Genomic DNA, 15,014 nt, shown 5'->3' on the forward strand with positions numbered 1-15,014 from the left:
ACCTGTAGGTTCCGAATCACCAGGGGAATCAGGCTCAAAACTCCTAGAAAGGGCATCCGCCTTCACATTCTTAGAACCTGGTAGATATGAGACCACAAAATTAAACCGAGAGAAAAACAACGACCAGCGCGCCTGTCTAGGATTCAGGCGCCTGGCAGACTCAAGATAAATCAGATTCTTGTGATCAGTCAAAACCACCACCTGATGTCTAGCACCCTCAAGCCAATGACGCCACTCCTCAAATGCCCACTTCATGGCCAAAAGCTCCCGATTACCGACATCATAATTTCTTTCGGCGGCAGAAAATTTTCGAGAAAAGAATGCACAAGGTCTCATCACTGAGCAATCGGAACTTTTCTGCGACAAAACCGCCCCCGCTCCGATCTCGGAAGCATCGACCTCAACCTGAAAGGGGAGAGAGACATCGGGCTGGCGCAACACAGGGGCAGACGAAAAGCGGCGCTTAAGTTCCCGAAAGGCCTCCACAGCGGCAGAGGACCAATTGGCAACATCAGCACCCTTCTTAGTCAAATCCGTAAGAGGCTTAGCAACACCAGAAAAACCAGTTATAAATCGACGATAAAAATTAGCAAAGCCCAAGAACTTCTGAAGACCCTTTAGAGAAGTAGGCTGCGTCCAGTCACAAATAGCCCGAACCTTGACAGGGTCCATCTCAACAGAAGAAGGGGAAAAAATGTACCCCAAAAAGGAAATCTTTTGAACCCCAAAAACACACTTAGAACCCTTTACACACAGAGAATTCTCCCGCAAGACCTGAAAAACCCTCCTGACCTGCTGAACATGAGACTCCCAGTCCTCAGAAAAAATCAAAATATCGTCCAAATACACAATCATAAATTTATCCAGATATTCACGGAAAATATCATGCATAAAGGACTGAAAAACTGAAGGCGCATTAGAAAGGCCGAAAGGCATTACTAAATACTCAAAGTGGCCCTCAGGCGTATTAAATGCGGTTTTCCACTCATCCCCTTGCTCAATTCGCACCAAATTATACGCCCCACGGAGATCAATCTTGGAGAACCACTTAGCCCCCCTTATGCGAGCAAACAAATCAGTAAGCAGCGGCAACTGATACTGATATTTGACAGTAATTTTATTCAGGAGTTGATAATCAATACAAGGCCTCAGCGAGCCATCCTTTTTAGAGACAAAGAAAAACCCAGCTCCTAAAGGTGATGAAGAAGGACGAATATGTCCCTTTTCCAGGGACTCCTTAACATATTCTCGCATGGCAGCATGCTCAGGTATAGATAGGTTAAACAAACGACCCTTTGGAAATTTACTGCCTGGAATCAGATCTATGGCGCAATCACACTCTCTGTGGGGAGGGAGAGAACCAATTTTAGGCTCTTCAAAAATATCCCCAAAATCCGACAAAAATGCAGGAATCTCAGAGGGAATAGATGACGAGATAGGAACCAAAGGTATGTCCCCATGAGCCCCCCGACATCCCCAGCTTAACACAGACATAGTTTTCCAGTCCAGTACTGGGTTATGAGATTGTAACCATGGTAATCCAAGCACTAAAACATCATGTAAATTATACAACACGAGGAAGCGAATCATCTCCTGATGGTCTAGAGTCATACGCATAGTCACTTGCGTCCAGAACTGTGGTCTATTACAAGCCAGAGGTGTAGAATCAATACCCTTCAGAGGTATAGGAACTTCCAGAGGCTCCAAATCAAACCCACAGCGCCTGGCGAAGGACCAATCCATGAGACTCAGAGCGGCGCCAGAGTCCACATAGGCATCCACGGTAATAACTGATAATGAACAAATCAGAGTTACAGACAGAAGAAATTTAGACTGTAAAGTGCCAATAGAAACAGACTTGTCAACCTTCCTAGTACGTTTAGAGCATGCTGATATAACATGCGCGGAATCACCACAGTAGAAGCACAAGCCATTTTTGCGCCTATAATTCTGCCGCTCGCTTCTTGACAGAATTCTGTCACATTGCATTTTCTCTGGCGTCCCTTCAGAAGATACCGCCAAATGGTGCACGGGTTTGCGCTCCCGCAAACGCCGATCAATCTGAATCGCCATTGTCATGGACTCATTCAGACCTGTGGGCGTAGGAAACCCCACCATGACATCCTTAACGGCATCAGAAAGGCCCTCTCTGAAATTTGCCGCTAGGGCACACTCATTCCACTGAGTAAGCACAGACCATTTACGAAATTTTTGGCAGTATATCTCAGCTTCATCTTGCCCTTGAGACAGGGCTATTACAGCTTTTTCAGCTTGAATCTCCAAATTAGGTTCCTCATACAGCAACCCTAAAGCCAGAAAAAACGCATCCACATTGAGCAACGCAGGATCCCCTGGTGTCAATGAAAATGCCCAATTCTGAGGGTCACCTCGCAGCAAAGAAATCACAATCTTAACCTGCTGAACAGGATCTCCAGAGGAGTGAGGTCTGAGAGAAAGGAATAATTTACAATTACATTTGAAATTCAGAAACCGAGATCTATCTCCGGAAAATACCTCTGGTGTAGGAATCTTAGGTTCAGAAATAGGAGTACGTATAACATAATCTTGTAAATTCTGAACCTTCGTAGCAAGATTATTTAAACCTGCAGCCAAACTCTGAGGGTCCATCCTTAAACCGGAGAGATCAGAGCCATTCAAGGATTAGAAGGAGAAAAAGGCAAGGCTGTAAATAGAGCAGAAATACAACTGAGCCAACTAAGTAGCAAACATGAGAGGAAAAAAAAAAAAAATCTACAGACTTCTTTTACTCTCCTTTCTTCTGCCAATTACTTTAACAGCGGCCGGTCATACTGTCATGATTCCCCAATGGCATGGGAACATCAGAAACACAAAAATAACAGACTAGCTCTCGGGTGATGGAAACTCAAGCTGACCGTGACCTAAATCTACCACACAACTAACAGTAGCCAGGAAGCATTCCTACGGCTGCCTAGATGCCATGCGCCAGCCGGAGAACTAACTACGCCTGGAAGAGGAAGGAACAGACCTGGCTTACCTCTAGAGAAATTCCCCAAAGATGATAGTAGCCCCCACGTATATTAACGGTGAGTTCAGAGGAAAAGACATACACAGTATGAAGGTAGATTTAGCAAAGCGAGGTCCACTTACTAGATAGAGGAAGGATACAAAAGAGGCCTTCACGGTCAGCTGAAAAACCCTTTCAAAAAACCCATCCTGAAATTACTTTAAGACTCCTGTGTCAACTCATGACACAGGAGTGGCAATTTCAGTCCACAAGAGCTTCCAGTAACAGGAAATGACAAAACTGTAAACTGGACAAGAAAAACAAAACAATAAGGACAAGAGTCCACTTAGCTGATCAGCAGACTAGTAGCAGGAACATGCAACTGAATGACTCAGGTTACAATGATGACCGGCAAGGAAGTGACTGGAGAGCAAGGCTAAATAGGGAACTCCCAAAACTGATGGAAGCAGGTGAGCTGAGGCAGAAAAGCACACACAAGTCTCCAGTACCACCAGCCACCACCAGGGGAGCCAAAAAGCGGATCACAACAGTCCTATGCCCTCCGGGTCTGTCGCGTGACTTTTAGTCTCCCACGACCTCAGGCTCCCGGTGCCCGGTTTCTGCGCTCTGGCTCACAGGAGGCCCACTCGCAGCCTCCCTGAGCTCCTAATCTCTCCTCTGCTCCTTTTCCTTCACTGTCTGCTCCAGACTGAACTAATTCCTCCTCCAGACCAGGATAGATATCAGGGAAGTTCCCCTAAAACAGGGTTTTGAGCTCCCCCTTCTGGCCTGGAGTTAGAATGTGTTGTGTGTGTGGTTATCTGCCAAAGAAATCCCTCTTGTTTCCAGGCATAGTACTACCTTCCCCGAGAGGAAGGCAGCACTACTGTGGTACCCGAACTCCTGGGGTGCCACACAAGCGAAATAAGCGCGATTAACCCTTTCTGTGCATAAATCCATAAAACGACAGTGCTGTGCTGGTACTTTAGTAATCCCCTACTCGGAGCAGTTTTTAAAGTGTCTCTTATGGAAGGTGTCTTTTCCCCTAACTAACTAGACCATTATAAAGTTATTTATATATGTGCATGTATATTCAGATGTAAGATGGTACCGGTACGTCCTGAGAGTGAAGTAGAAGGGTCCTTTGCTGGGCTGAGTCCAGAATAGTAAGAAATGCTGACTTGAAGCTTTAAGGCTACGTTCCCACGATCCGGAAGTAGCAGTTCTTAGGACGCAGTGTATTTTTCTGTAATCACACAGGTAAATCCGCATGTGTTCAGTGAACCGTGCGGATTTACCGCATCCAATACATTCTATTGTTGAAATTGACATGCTGCGGCTTATAAACCGGCATTGCATGTCCGTCTCAGTGGGTGATCCGCAGGCGCATATGCATGTATAGTGGACATGGGATCTCTAGATATTCCATCCACGATGCTGTAACATCTGATCGCTGCGATTTGATACTGCATAAATACACAATGTCAAATCCGCAGCAGTTCCTGATAGTGGGCACATCCCCTTAGAGAATGCCGATCTCTCTAACGCTGAGCTTCTCTAAGTCCTTAGAAATAAGGCCTCACGTGGCCTAGCCCAAAAAGCTGTGTTCTTGGTTGTCCTCACTAAGTCGGCTCATGTCAAGCTGAACAACACGTCCCAGAGTCACCACCAAAAACAGCTCCAGAGTCGCACCGCTCTATCCAGACCTTTTTCCAACGACGCGCAGCTTCAGTCTCTCCTTCAACTCCCCTGGCAACCGTCACCAACTGCCAAGCTGCGCTGCAGTTCCGGCCTCTCCACTGCCCTCAGCTGGCCAGATCATATATTACATCACAAACCGCCCAACAAGTCAGTAAGCTGTGATTAACCCTTACAATTTCACAGTGAGAAACAATTCCATTATCTGCAGCTAACCCCATAATATAATATAGATTATTCCCCCAGGACAGACAGACTTTACTTAACATTTTACCTATCATTTTTCAGCTTTTAAGAAAATGTATTCTGCAAATGGGTAAACCCTTGGTGGAAGGATCGTTGGAAAGCCCGCCATTCGAGAAGCCGAGTATTGAACAGGTAAGAAGTTTTATACTGCTTCTTCAGAAAAGCAGCTTCCATAAGCCCCTGAACAGGAATGATTTCCTTACTTGAAATATGTGTGTGCCCAAAATCTTTTTATATGGACTGTCCATGTAGGCAGCTTCACAGTTTCCAGGTTGGTTTTCATTTGCCCAATCCTTGTAATCTCCACCAGAGGAGTTTGGCAGCAGTTTACTCCCCCATTCCTACTGAGAACACATGCACTCTCAGCCGAGAGGAGCATGCATATGTGTGAGTTATTGTAATGATACTATAGTAAAAATGAAGAATTATGGAGCTGCAGCTGATAGTTTTGCTACAAAAACATCATTATTATTATTATTAATGATTATCTTCATAATCTAATATAAATCTATGTTTTTGGCTTGCGGCCTTGCATCCTGGCACTTATCTCATGCATATGAGCAAGAATAAATGTATTTTCTTATTGTAAGGCCATACACCTATACACTTGTTCAGCCAACAGTTTGCTCTCCTGACCCCCACCAATACACCGCCACGCCTCGTTCGGCCAGTGGTGCACGTATTCTCATAGTTTACATCTTGTCTTCCCCTTAGATGGAAAGACTTGATCGTATGGAATTTACTGTTCTTTTTTTCTCCTGCCATCAAGAATAAATTTACTGAAAGCATGGCTACCCCAAGAAAATGAACATTATTTTTTGGGGAATATTTGAAAGTTGTGGGGCCATCATTCTTTATGTAGGCAGACTGTGTGGTCATCAGTCTGTATATGGGGAGGTAGTGGGTTCATCGTACTATATGTAGGCTGTCGGGCCATTATTCTGAATGTAGGGGAGCTGTAGGGTTATCATACTGCATGTAGGGGAGCTGTTGGGGGCATCATTCAGTATATAGGGGCACATGTGGGCATTATAATGTGTTTATAAGATCTGTGAGGCCATCATACTATGTACCTGAGCAGTTGTAAGTCCATTAAAGTATATATACAATATGTATATAGAATCCTTTACAGATGACTAGGGGAGCTTTGTTGGGGTAAGGTGTACAATTGTCCATTTTTAGTGTATAATTGTAGTGATATATGTTCCTCCTCCTTATTCTAATATCACTCTTACGAGAATAATAATTCTGCAGCACTTTACATTTTCGAGGGGACTTGTACAGACAATAAAAACATTACAGAAAAACACATAAAATCAGCAGATACCAAAAGGAATGAGGGCCCTGCTCGCAAGCTTACAGTGTATGAGGAAATAGGGGAGACGCAAAAGGAGAATTGTAAAAAATGCTTGTATTGTATGGTCCAGCCATCAATACAATATATAGGCTAATCAGTGAATGGAGGGTGTGTGAACAGATGCTAAGAGGGTCCAGAAAATTTTGCGTGGGCAAAACAGGGATAGTTATATAAGTGTGGTGAGATGACAGGCCAGTCTAAAGAAATGCGTTTTTAGGCCACACTTAAAACTGTGGATATTGGGTTTAATCGAATTGTCCAGGGTAGTGCACTCCAAAGAATTGGCGCAGCTTGTGAGAAGTCTTGGAAACGGGAGTGTGAGGTTCAGATTATTGAGGATGGTAGTCTTAAGTCAATAGCAGAACTGAGAGCACGGGCAGGGTAGTTGACTGAGATGAGGGAGGAGATGTAGGGTGGTGTTGAACCTCAGCGCTTTGTGGGTGAGAATGATAAGTTTATATTGAACTCTGTAGCAGATGGGCAACCAGTGCAATGACTGGCACAGTGTGGAGCCATCGGTGTAGCAGTTGAAAAACAATATGATCCTGGCTGCAGCATTCAGGACGGATTGGATAGGGAAGAGTTTAGTGAGAGGGAGACCGATCAGTAGAGAGTTGCACTAGTCCAGACAAGAATGGAGAGCTACAGTAGGAGTTTTTGCCAAGTCAAAGGTAAGAAAAGGTCGAATTCAAGAAACATTTTTAAGGTGTAGGTGACATGATCGAGAGAGTGATCAGATCTAGAGGGTGAAGGAAAGATCTGAATCAAGAATGACCCCAAGATATCAGGCATGTTGCTGTGGAGTAATGGTAGAACCACACGTGGAAATGGCAATATCGGGCATATGTTTTATAGCTAGAGTGAGGACATAATGTTAGAGACAGCGAGAATCGTAGGAAAGCTTGCTAATTGGCCAGATATATTTTTAATAGTAATGGGGAACTTTAACAATATTTGCAATCCTGGTAAAGATCGGTTCTCAGGAGGCGATGACACTTTGTCTCCCTCGGGTCGGCTTACTAGTGAGCTAGGCCTAAATGTATGGAGGGAAATGTTTCTCATGTGCCTCCTCAACATTTTATTCCTTCTCAAGAATAGATATGGTTCTATGCAATTCTTCTATGGTTCCTTCTATATAAAACATTAAGTACTCCCCTAAATTCTTATCAGATCACTCTCCTATATTATTTCAAGTACAGATAGACCCAGTAAGAGTTCGACGCTCCTTGGTCTGGAAGCTTAACCCATTTTGTCTCAAGCTCATTAATTGCAACAATATTAAAGATCAATTAGTGGAGTTCTTTGACACTAATGTGGGGCCTTTGCCTAGTCATATAGTGTGGGATGCCATAAAGTCCTGTTTGAGTGGGTTGCTAACTAATGAAATAAAACCAGTAAAAGATACCTCATGGAAAAGGGGGAGAAATTGGACAATTGAGTTCGGATGACAGATGTTGCACTCGTGCTCGGACTGTTAAGCGTGAGCTTGAATCGTGGTCCCACTGTGCTGTGGACCGAGGAGAGCTTGGAGGGGTGTGATGAAGTGCCTCCCCAAGACTGACCCCTGATGCATGTCAACTAACAGTGCCACGATCCAAGGAGAACCTGGGGAGGTGTGACCAGGTGCTACATCAGGACTGACCTCAGTCACACAGCAGCCGACTCTCAACAAGATATGATGGTGCTGGCGGACACGACTGATATACAGAAAGGCAGGTGTAGGACCCATTTCAGCCTTGGCAATCAGGAACAGCTTCAGGAAGAACTGGGTCTCTGGCAAGAGGGTACTGGACCGCAAGTGCGGACAGACAGGGAACTACAGATGCGGACAGACCGGGAACTGGAGATACAGAAAGGCAGGGAACCGCAAGTCCCCACAGGACAGACAGGAGCCGGTTCGCATAGAACAGACGGTCAGGTAAGGGGACAAGTGCACACAGGACCAACAGGACCAAGTTCACACAAGACCAATACAAGGACACGTACACACAGCCATAGCCAGACTCATACAATGTACTTACAATGAAGTAGCAAGAGTACACGCGAACCACCAATGTTGCATGTTGAATAGAGATAGGTACTGGTTCAGACATCTATCACCAGCGCTGGCCGCAGAGTGAATACGGCGGCGCCTGGCGACATTGTAGTGCACCCTCTCCAGTTTATTTTCCCAGTCCGGCAGTGCTGCGATGCATGGCTGGCTTAGTTCATTTAACATTTCATTTCTTGTGACTGCACAATTTCAGACCTGAAACGCTGAATCAAGAGTCTGTCATTGTAAAATCATTGCTGCTTCATGGTCACGGCATACAGCCTTCTCAGCTTGTCAGGATGGAAAACAAATCAGCCATTTAAATCCCCATAATATTAATTTGCTGTAGTCAGTACTTTCACAAAGGATGTACTACAGCAGATGCAGCACGAGAAATGGCATGGAATAAAATTATTTCCTCAAATATTTGCTGATCAGTCAGAATGTTTGGATTGTGTGTAAATCCGATGATGTCCAGTACTTTAACGTGGTTGTGTGAAAAAACGTGACTGTCATATTGGCACACTTGGTCCCTGGGACTCTTCTTCTACTTTTGGTATAACTTGTTCAATCTTCATAGCCTTTTTACCCCTAATGTTTACAGGAGCAGCTTCAAACACTTTGGAGGAATCTTGGATCAAACACAAATCGCTCATGATTCCCCATTATTATTCCACTCCCTACTACTGGTTCAGATGTAATAAATTTACTGCCCCACAATGAAGGGGGTTGCAACTCTGCGAATAGAATCAAAACATGATCTGTGCCGACTTATTTAGGTGTTGAAGTGCTGTCGGGATGAATCGTCACAAGGTGGATTCAGTGGAAGTTGTGACTTGTGATCAAAATATGAAATTCCGCAGGTGAACAAGCCGTGCTGCAAAGTTGCTCTAAAGCAGGGGTCTCAAACTCAGCCAGGTAAATGGGCTGCACGTAGTAAAAGTTGGAATATGACTGGCTGCGCTTTTTGCCAGACAAGATTATTTTTTCACTGATACCATTTTTGCTCTAAATGACTTTTCGATAATTTTGTACCATCTTTGGTGTTTATTTTAATGGTGTTTATCACATGTGTTAGGATACAAGTTTTCTTTTTCTTCTTAAATTTTTACATAAAACATAATTTTTTGTATTTTTAACAAAATAGTTTTATTTTGAATTTCTTTTTAATTTATTAGAAATTGTTGTCCTTATTTTCTTTGTCCCCCAATTGGCCTCAGACAGTGATATTGTTTAACAATTAGTCCCACATTGTAATTCTGGCCCCAATCCTGTAACAATGTCCCTCGTCCTGTAATAATGTCCCTCATCCAGGTCTCCATTTTGTAGTAATGTCCTCATCTTGTCATAGTGGCCCACATATTATAGCAATGTTCCCAACCTTGTAGTTATCTTATAGTAATGTCCCCATCCTGGTGCCCATCATGTAGTAATGTCCCCATCCTGGTCTTCCTCTTGTAGTAATGTCCCCGTCCTAGTCAATTTCTTGTAGTAATATCCCATTATTGTCCTGCCTCTTGTCCACTTCTTGTAGTAATGTTCTCATCCTTGTCCCATCTTGTAGTAATGTTCCCATCCTGGTCTCCCTTTGTAATAATGTCCCTTATCCTAGTCCCCTGCTTGTAGTAATGTCCTCCATCCTTGTCCTATATTGTAGTAATGTCAACATCCTTGTCCCATCTTGTAGTAATGTCCACATCTTGTTGTAAAGTCCCCTTATTGTAGTAATGTCCCCATCCTAGTCCCCAACTTGTAGTATTATCCCCATCTTGTAGTAATGTCTCTATGCTAGTTCCCATCTTATAGAAATGTCCCGTATCCTACACCTCTTCTTGTAATAATGTCCCCATCCTGGTCCCATCTTGTAGTAATTTCCCCCATCCTGGTCCCATCTTGTAGTAATTTCCCCATCCTGGTCCCATCTTGTAGTCATGTCCCTATCCTGGTCCTGTGTTGTGATTCGGTTCGTGGGCTCCCCCGGTGGTCTCTTGTGGTACTGGTGTCCTGCAAGCTTTGCCTTCTCAGTTCACCTGTTCCTATCAGGATGTGGGAGTATCCTATTTAACCTTGCTCCTCAGTCATTCTAATGCTGGCCATCAATGTATCCAGAGTTATTCTGTTGCATGTTCCTGCTCCCAGTTTTCTGCTCAGCTAAGTTGGACACTTTAGTCCTTAAGTCTATTTTTGTATGTTTTGTCCAGTTTGCACTTATGTGAATCTCTGCAGCTGGAAGCTCTTGTTGGGCTGAAATTACCACTCCAGTGGCATGAGTTGTCACATGAGTTAAGGTAATTTCAGGATGGTGTTTTGAAGGGTTTTGCAGCTGACCGCGAAGTCCTCTGTTGTATCTTTCTGCTATTTAGTCAGCGGGCCTCTCTGTGCTAAATCTGCTTTCATACTACGTGTGTCTTTTCATCTGCTCTCACCGTTATTATATGTGGGGGGCTGCTATCTCCTGTGGGGACATTCTCTGGAGGCAAGCCAGGACTGTGTTTTCTTCTACCAGGGGTAGTTAGTTCTCCGGCTGGCGCGCGGCATCTAGAGACAACGCAGGAATGCCCCCTGGCTACTTCTAGTGTGGTGTGTAGGTTTAGCATCGCGGTCAGCTCTAGTTTCCATCACCCGAGAGCTTGTCCGTTTATTCTATGCTTCTGATGTTTCCTTGCCATTGGAAACCATAACAGTATGGCCAGCCCAAATGTTTAATCTATAGGCTGAAGCAGGAGAGAAAAGGAACTGTGTGAAACCTTTTTTTTTTTTTTTTTTTCCTTCCTCTGAAGTTGCACTCCAGCTCTAATTGCAGTCTCCTGTTTTCCTCTCCTCTTAACCCCTGAATGGCTCAGACTTTATCTGTTGAAATATGGATCCCCAGAGTCTGGCTACCAATTTGAATAATCTTGCCTCTAAAGTTCAGAATATACAAGATTTTTTGTTACATGCTCCTCGGTCTGAACCTAAAATTCCTATACCGGAGTTTTTTTCTGGAGATCGATCTTGTTTTCTAAATTTTAAATACAATTGTAAATTGTTTCTTTCGCTGAGATTTCATTCTGCTGGAGATCCTGCCCAGCAAGTAAAAATTGTTATTTCTTTACTGCGGGGTGACCCCCAAAATTGGGCATTTTCATTGGCACCAGGGGATCCTGCGTTGCTCAATGTGGATGCGTTTTTTCTGGCTTTGGGGTTGCTTTATGAGGAACCAAATTTGGAGATTCAGGCTGAGAAAGCCCTAATAGCCCTCTCTCAGGGGCAAGATGAAGCCGAAATATATTGCCATAAATTTCGAAAATGGTCTGTGCTTGCTCTGGCGGCAATTTTCAGAGAAGGTCTCTCTGATGCTGTAAAAGACGTCATGGTGGGGTTTCCTGCGCCTACTGGTCTGAATGAGTCCATGACAATGGCAATTCAGATTGATCGGCGTTTACGGGAACGCAAACCTGTGCACCAGTTGGCGGTGTCTTCTGAAGAGGCACCACAGAGTATGCAATGTGATAGCTTTCTGTCCAGAAGCGAACGACAGATTTATAGGCGCAAAAATCATTTGTGCTTCTATTGTGGAAATTCTACTCATGTTATATCAGCATGCTCTAAACGAACAAAGAAAGTTGATAAATCCTCTGCTATTGGCACTTTGCAGTCCAAGTTTATTTTGTCTGTAACTCTAATTTGTTCGTTATCTTCTATTATTGCGGATGCGTATGTGGATTCTGGCACCGCTTTGAGTCTTATGGATTGGTCCTTTGCCAGGCGCTGTGGGTTTGATCTAGAGCCTCTGGAAGTTCCTATACCTTTAAAGGGTATTGATTCTACACCATTGGCTAGTAATAAACCACAATACTGGACACAAGTGACTATGCGTATGACTCCAGACCATCAAGAGGTGATTCGCATCCTTGTACTGTATAATCTACATGATGTGTTGGTGCTGGGATTGCCATGGTTGCAAACTCATAACCCAGTCCTTGACTGGAAAACAATGTCTGTACTAAGCTGGGGATGTCAGGGAAATCATGGGGACACATCTTTGGTCTCCATTGCTTCATCTATTCCCTCTGAAATTCCTGAGTTTTTGTCTGATTATCGTGAGGTTTTTGAGGAATCTACTCTTAATTCTCTTCCTCCTCACAGAGATTGCGATTGCGCCATAGATTTGATCCCTGGCAGTAAATTTCCTAAGGGTCGTCTATTCAATCTGTCTGTACCTGAACATGCTGCCATGCGAGAGTATATTAGGGAGTCCTTGGAAAAGGGACATATTCGTCCTTCTTCGTCTACTCTTGGAGCGGGGTTCTTTTTCGTAGCTAAAAGCGATGGTTCTTTGAGACCTTGTATTGATTATAGACTCTTGAATAAGATCACAGTCAAGTATCAGTATCCTTTGCCATTGCTGACAGATTTATTTGCTCGCATTGAGGGGGCGAAGTGGTTCTCTAAGATTGATCTTCGCGGTGCGTATAATTTGGTGCGAATTAAGCAGGGGGATGAGTGGAAAACCGCATTTAATACGCCCGAGGGCCATTTTGAGTATTTGGTGATGCCTTTTGGTCTGTCAAATGCCCCTTCGGTCTTTCAGTCTTTTATGCACAATATTTTCCGTGAATATCTGGATAAATTTATGATTGTGTATTTGGACGATATCTTGATTTTTTCGGATGACTGGGAATCTCATGTTCAACAAGTTAGGAGGGTTTTTCAGGTTTTGCGGACCAATTCTCTGTTTGTTAAAGGTTCAAAGTGTGTTTTTGGGGTTCAGAAGATTTCTTTTTTGGGGTACATTTTTTCCCCCTCTTCTATTGAGATGGATCCTGTGAAGGTTCGGGCTATTTGTGACTGGACGCAACCGACTTCTCTTAAGGGCCTTCAGAAATTTTTGGGCTTTGCTAACTTTTATCGTCGATTCATAACTGGTTTTTCTAGCGTTGTCAGGCCTTTGACTGATTTGACTAAAAAGGGTGCTGATGTTGCAGATTGGTCTCCTGCTGCTGTGGAGGCCTTTCGGGAGCTTAAGCGCCGTTTTTCTTCTGCTCCGGTGTTGTGCCAGCCTGATGTTTCTCTTCCTTTTCAGGTGGAAGTTGATGCTTCCGAGATCGGAGCGGGGGCGGTTTTGTCGCAGAAAAGTTCAGATTGTTCAGTGATGAGACCTTGTGCGTTCTTTTCTCGAAAATTTTCGCCCGCCGAGCGAAATTATGACGTCGGTAATCGGGAGCTTTTGGCGATGAAGTGGGCATTCGAGGAGTGGCGTCATTGGCTTGAGGGTGCTAAACATCGGGTGGTGGTCTTGACTGATCACAAAAATTTGATTTATCTTGAGTCGGCCAGACGTCTGAATCCTAGACAGGCGCGCTGGTCGTTGTTTTTCTCCCGGTTTAATTTTGTGGTTTCGTATCTGCCGGGTACTAAGAATGTGAAGGCGGATGCCCTTTCTAGGAGTTTTGAACCTGATTCCCCTGGTGATTCTAAACCTACGGGTATACTTAAGGATGGGGTGATATTGTCTGCTGTCTTCCCAGACCTGCGACGTGCTTTACAAGAGTTTCAGGCGGATCGGCCTGATCGTTGTCCGCCTGGTAGATTGTTTGTGCCGGATGAGTGGACCAATAGAGTCATCTCGGAGGTTCATTCTTCTGCGTTGGCAGGTCATCCGGGAATTTTTGGTACCAGAGATTTGGTGGCTAGGTCCTTCTGGTGGCCTTCCCTGTCTCGGGACGTGCGTACTTTTGTGCAGTCTTGCGATGTTTGTGCTCGGGCCAAGCCTTGTTGTTCTCGGGCTAGTGGGTTGTTGTTGCCCTTGCCTGTTCCTAAGAGGCCTTGGACACACATCTCTATGGATTTTATTTCTGATCTCCCTGTTTCTCAGAAGATGTCCGTCATTTGGGTGGTGTGTGACCGCTTTTCTAAGATGGTTCATTTGGTGCCCTTGCCCAAGCTGCCTTCCTCATCTGAGTTGGTGCCCCTGTTTTTTCAGAATGTGGTTCGGCTGCATGGTATTCCGGAGAATATCGTTTCCGACAGGGGATCCCAGTTTGTGTCCAGATTTTGGCGGGCGTTTTGTGCCAGGATGGGCATTGATTTGTCTTTTTCGTCTGCATTTCATCCCCAGACAAATGGCCAGACGGAACGTACTAATCAGACCTTGGAGACTTATTTGAGGTGTTTCGTGTCTGCTGATCAGGATGACTGGGTCTCCTTTTTGCCGTTGGCTGAGTTTGCCCTTAATAATCGGGCCAGTTCTGCCACTTTGGTCTCCCCTTTCTTTTGCAATTCAGGGTTCCATCCTCGTTTTTCATCTGGTCAGGTGGAGTCTTCGGATTGTCCTGGAGTGGATACCATGGTGGATAGGTTGCATCGTATTTGGGGGCAGGTGGTGGACAATTTGGAATTGTCCCAGGAGAAGACTCAACGTTTTGCTAATCGCCATCGTCGTGTTGGTCCTCGTCTTCGTGTTGGGGACTTGGTGTGGTTGTCCTCCCGTTTTGTCCCTATGAGGGTCTCTTCTCCTAAGTTTAAGCCTCGGTTCATCGGTCCTTATAAGATTTTGGAAATTCTTAACCCTGTGTCTTTTCGTTTGGACCTCCCAGCATCCTTTGCTATCCATAATGTCTTCCATCGGTCATTATTGCGGAGGTATGAAGTACCACTTGTGCCTTCTGTTGAGCCTCCTGCTCCTGTGCTGGTTGAGGGTGAATTGGAGTACG

The 15,014-nt window shown here is 44.5% G+C and overlaps 1 protein-coding gene across 1 annotated transcript in view; it reads left to right on the top strand.

Moving 5' to 3' along the window:
* KAT2B (lysine acetyltransferase 2B) overlaps window positions 1-15,014 on the top strand; it is a 128,982-nt gene that overhangs the window by 48,020 nt on the left and 65,948 nt on the right. The window contains exon 4 of the mRNA XM_077268888.1: window positions 4,973-5,062. Coding sequence (XP_077125003.1) covers window positions 4,973-5,062 — 90 coding nt within the window. The remainder of the gene's footprint in view (window positions 1-4,972; window positions 5,063-15,014) is intronic.

The sequence above is a fragment of the Ranitomeya variabilis genome, chromosome 6 (genome assembly GCF_051348905.1).
Source record: "Ranitomeya variabilis isolate aRanVar5 chromosome 6, aRanVar5.hap1, whole genome shotgun sequence".
Lineage (NCBI taxonomy): Eukaryota > Metazoa > Chordata > Amphibia > Anura > Dendrobatidae > Ranitomeya > Ranitomeya variabilis.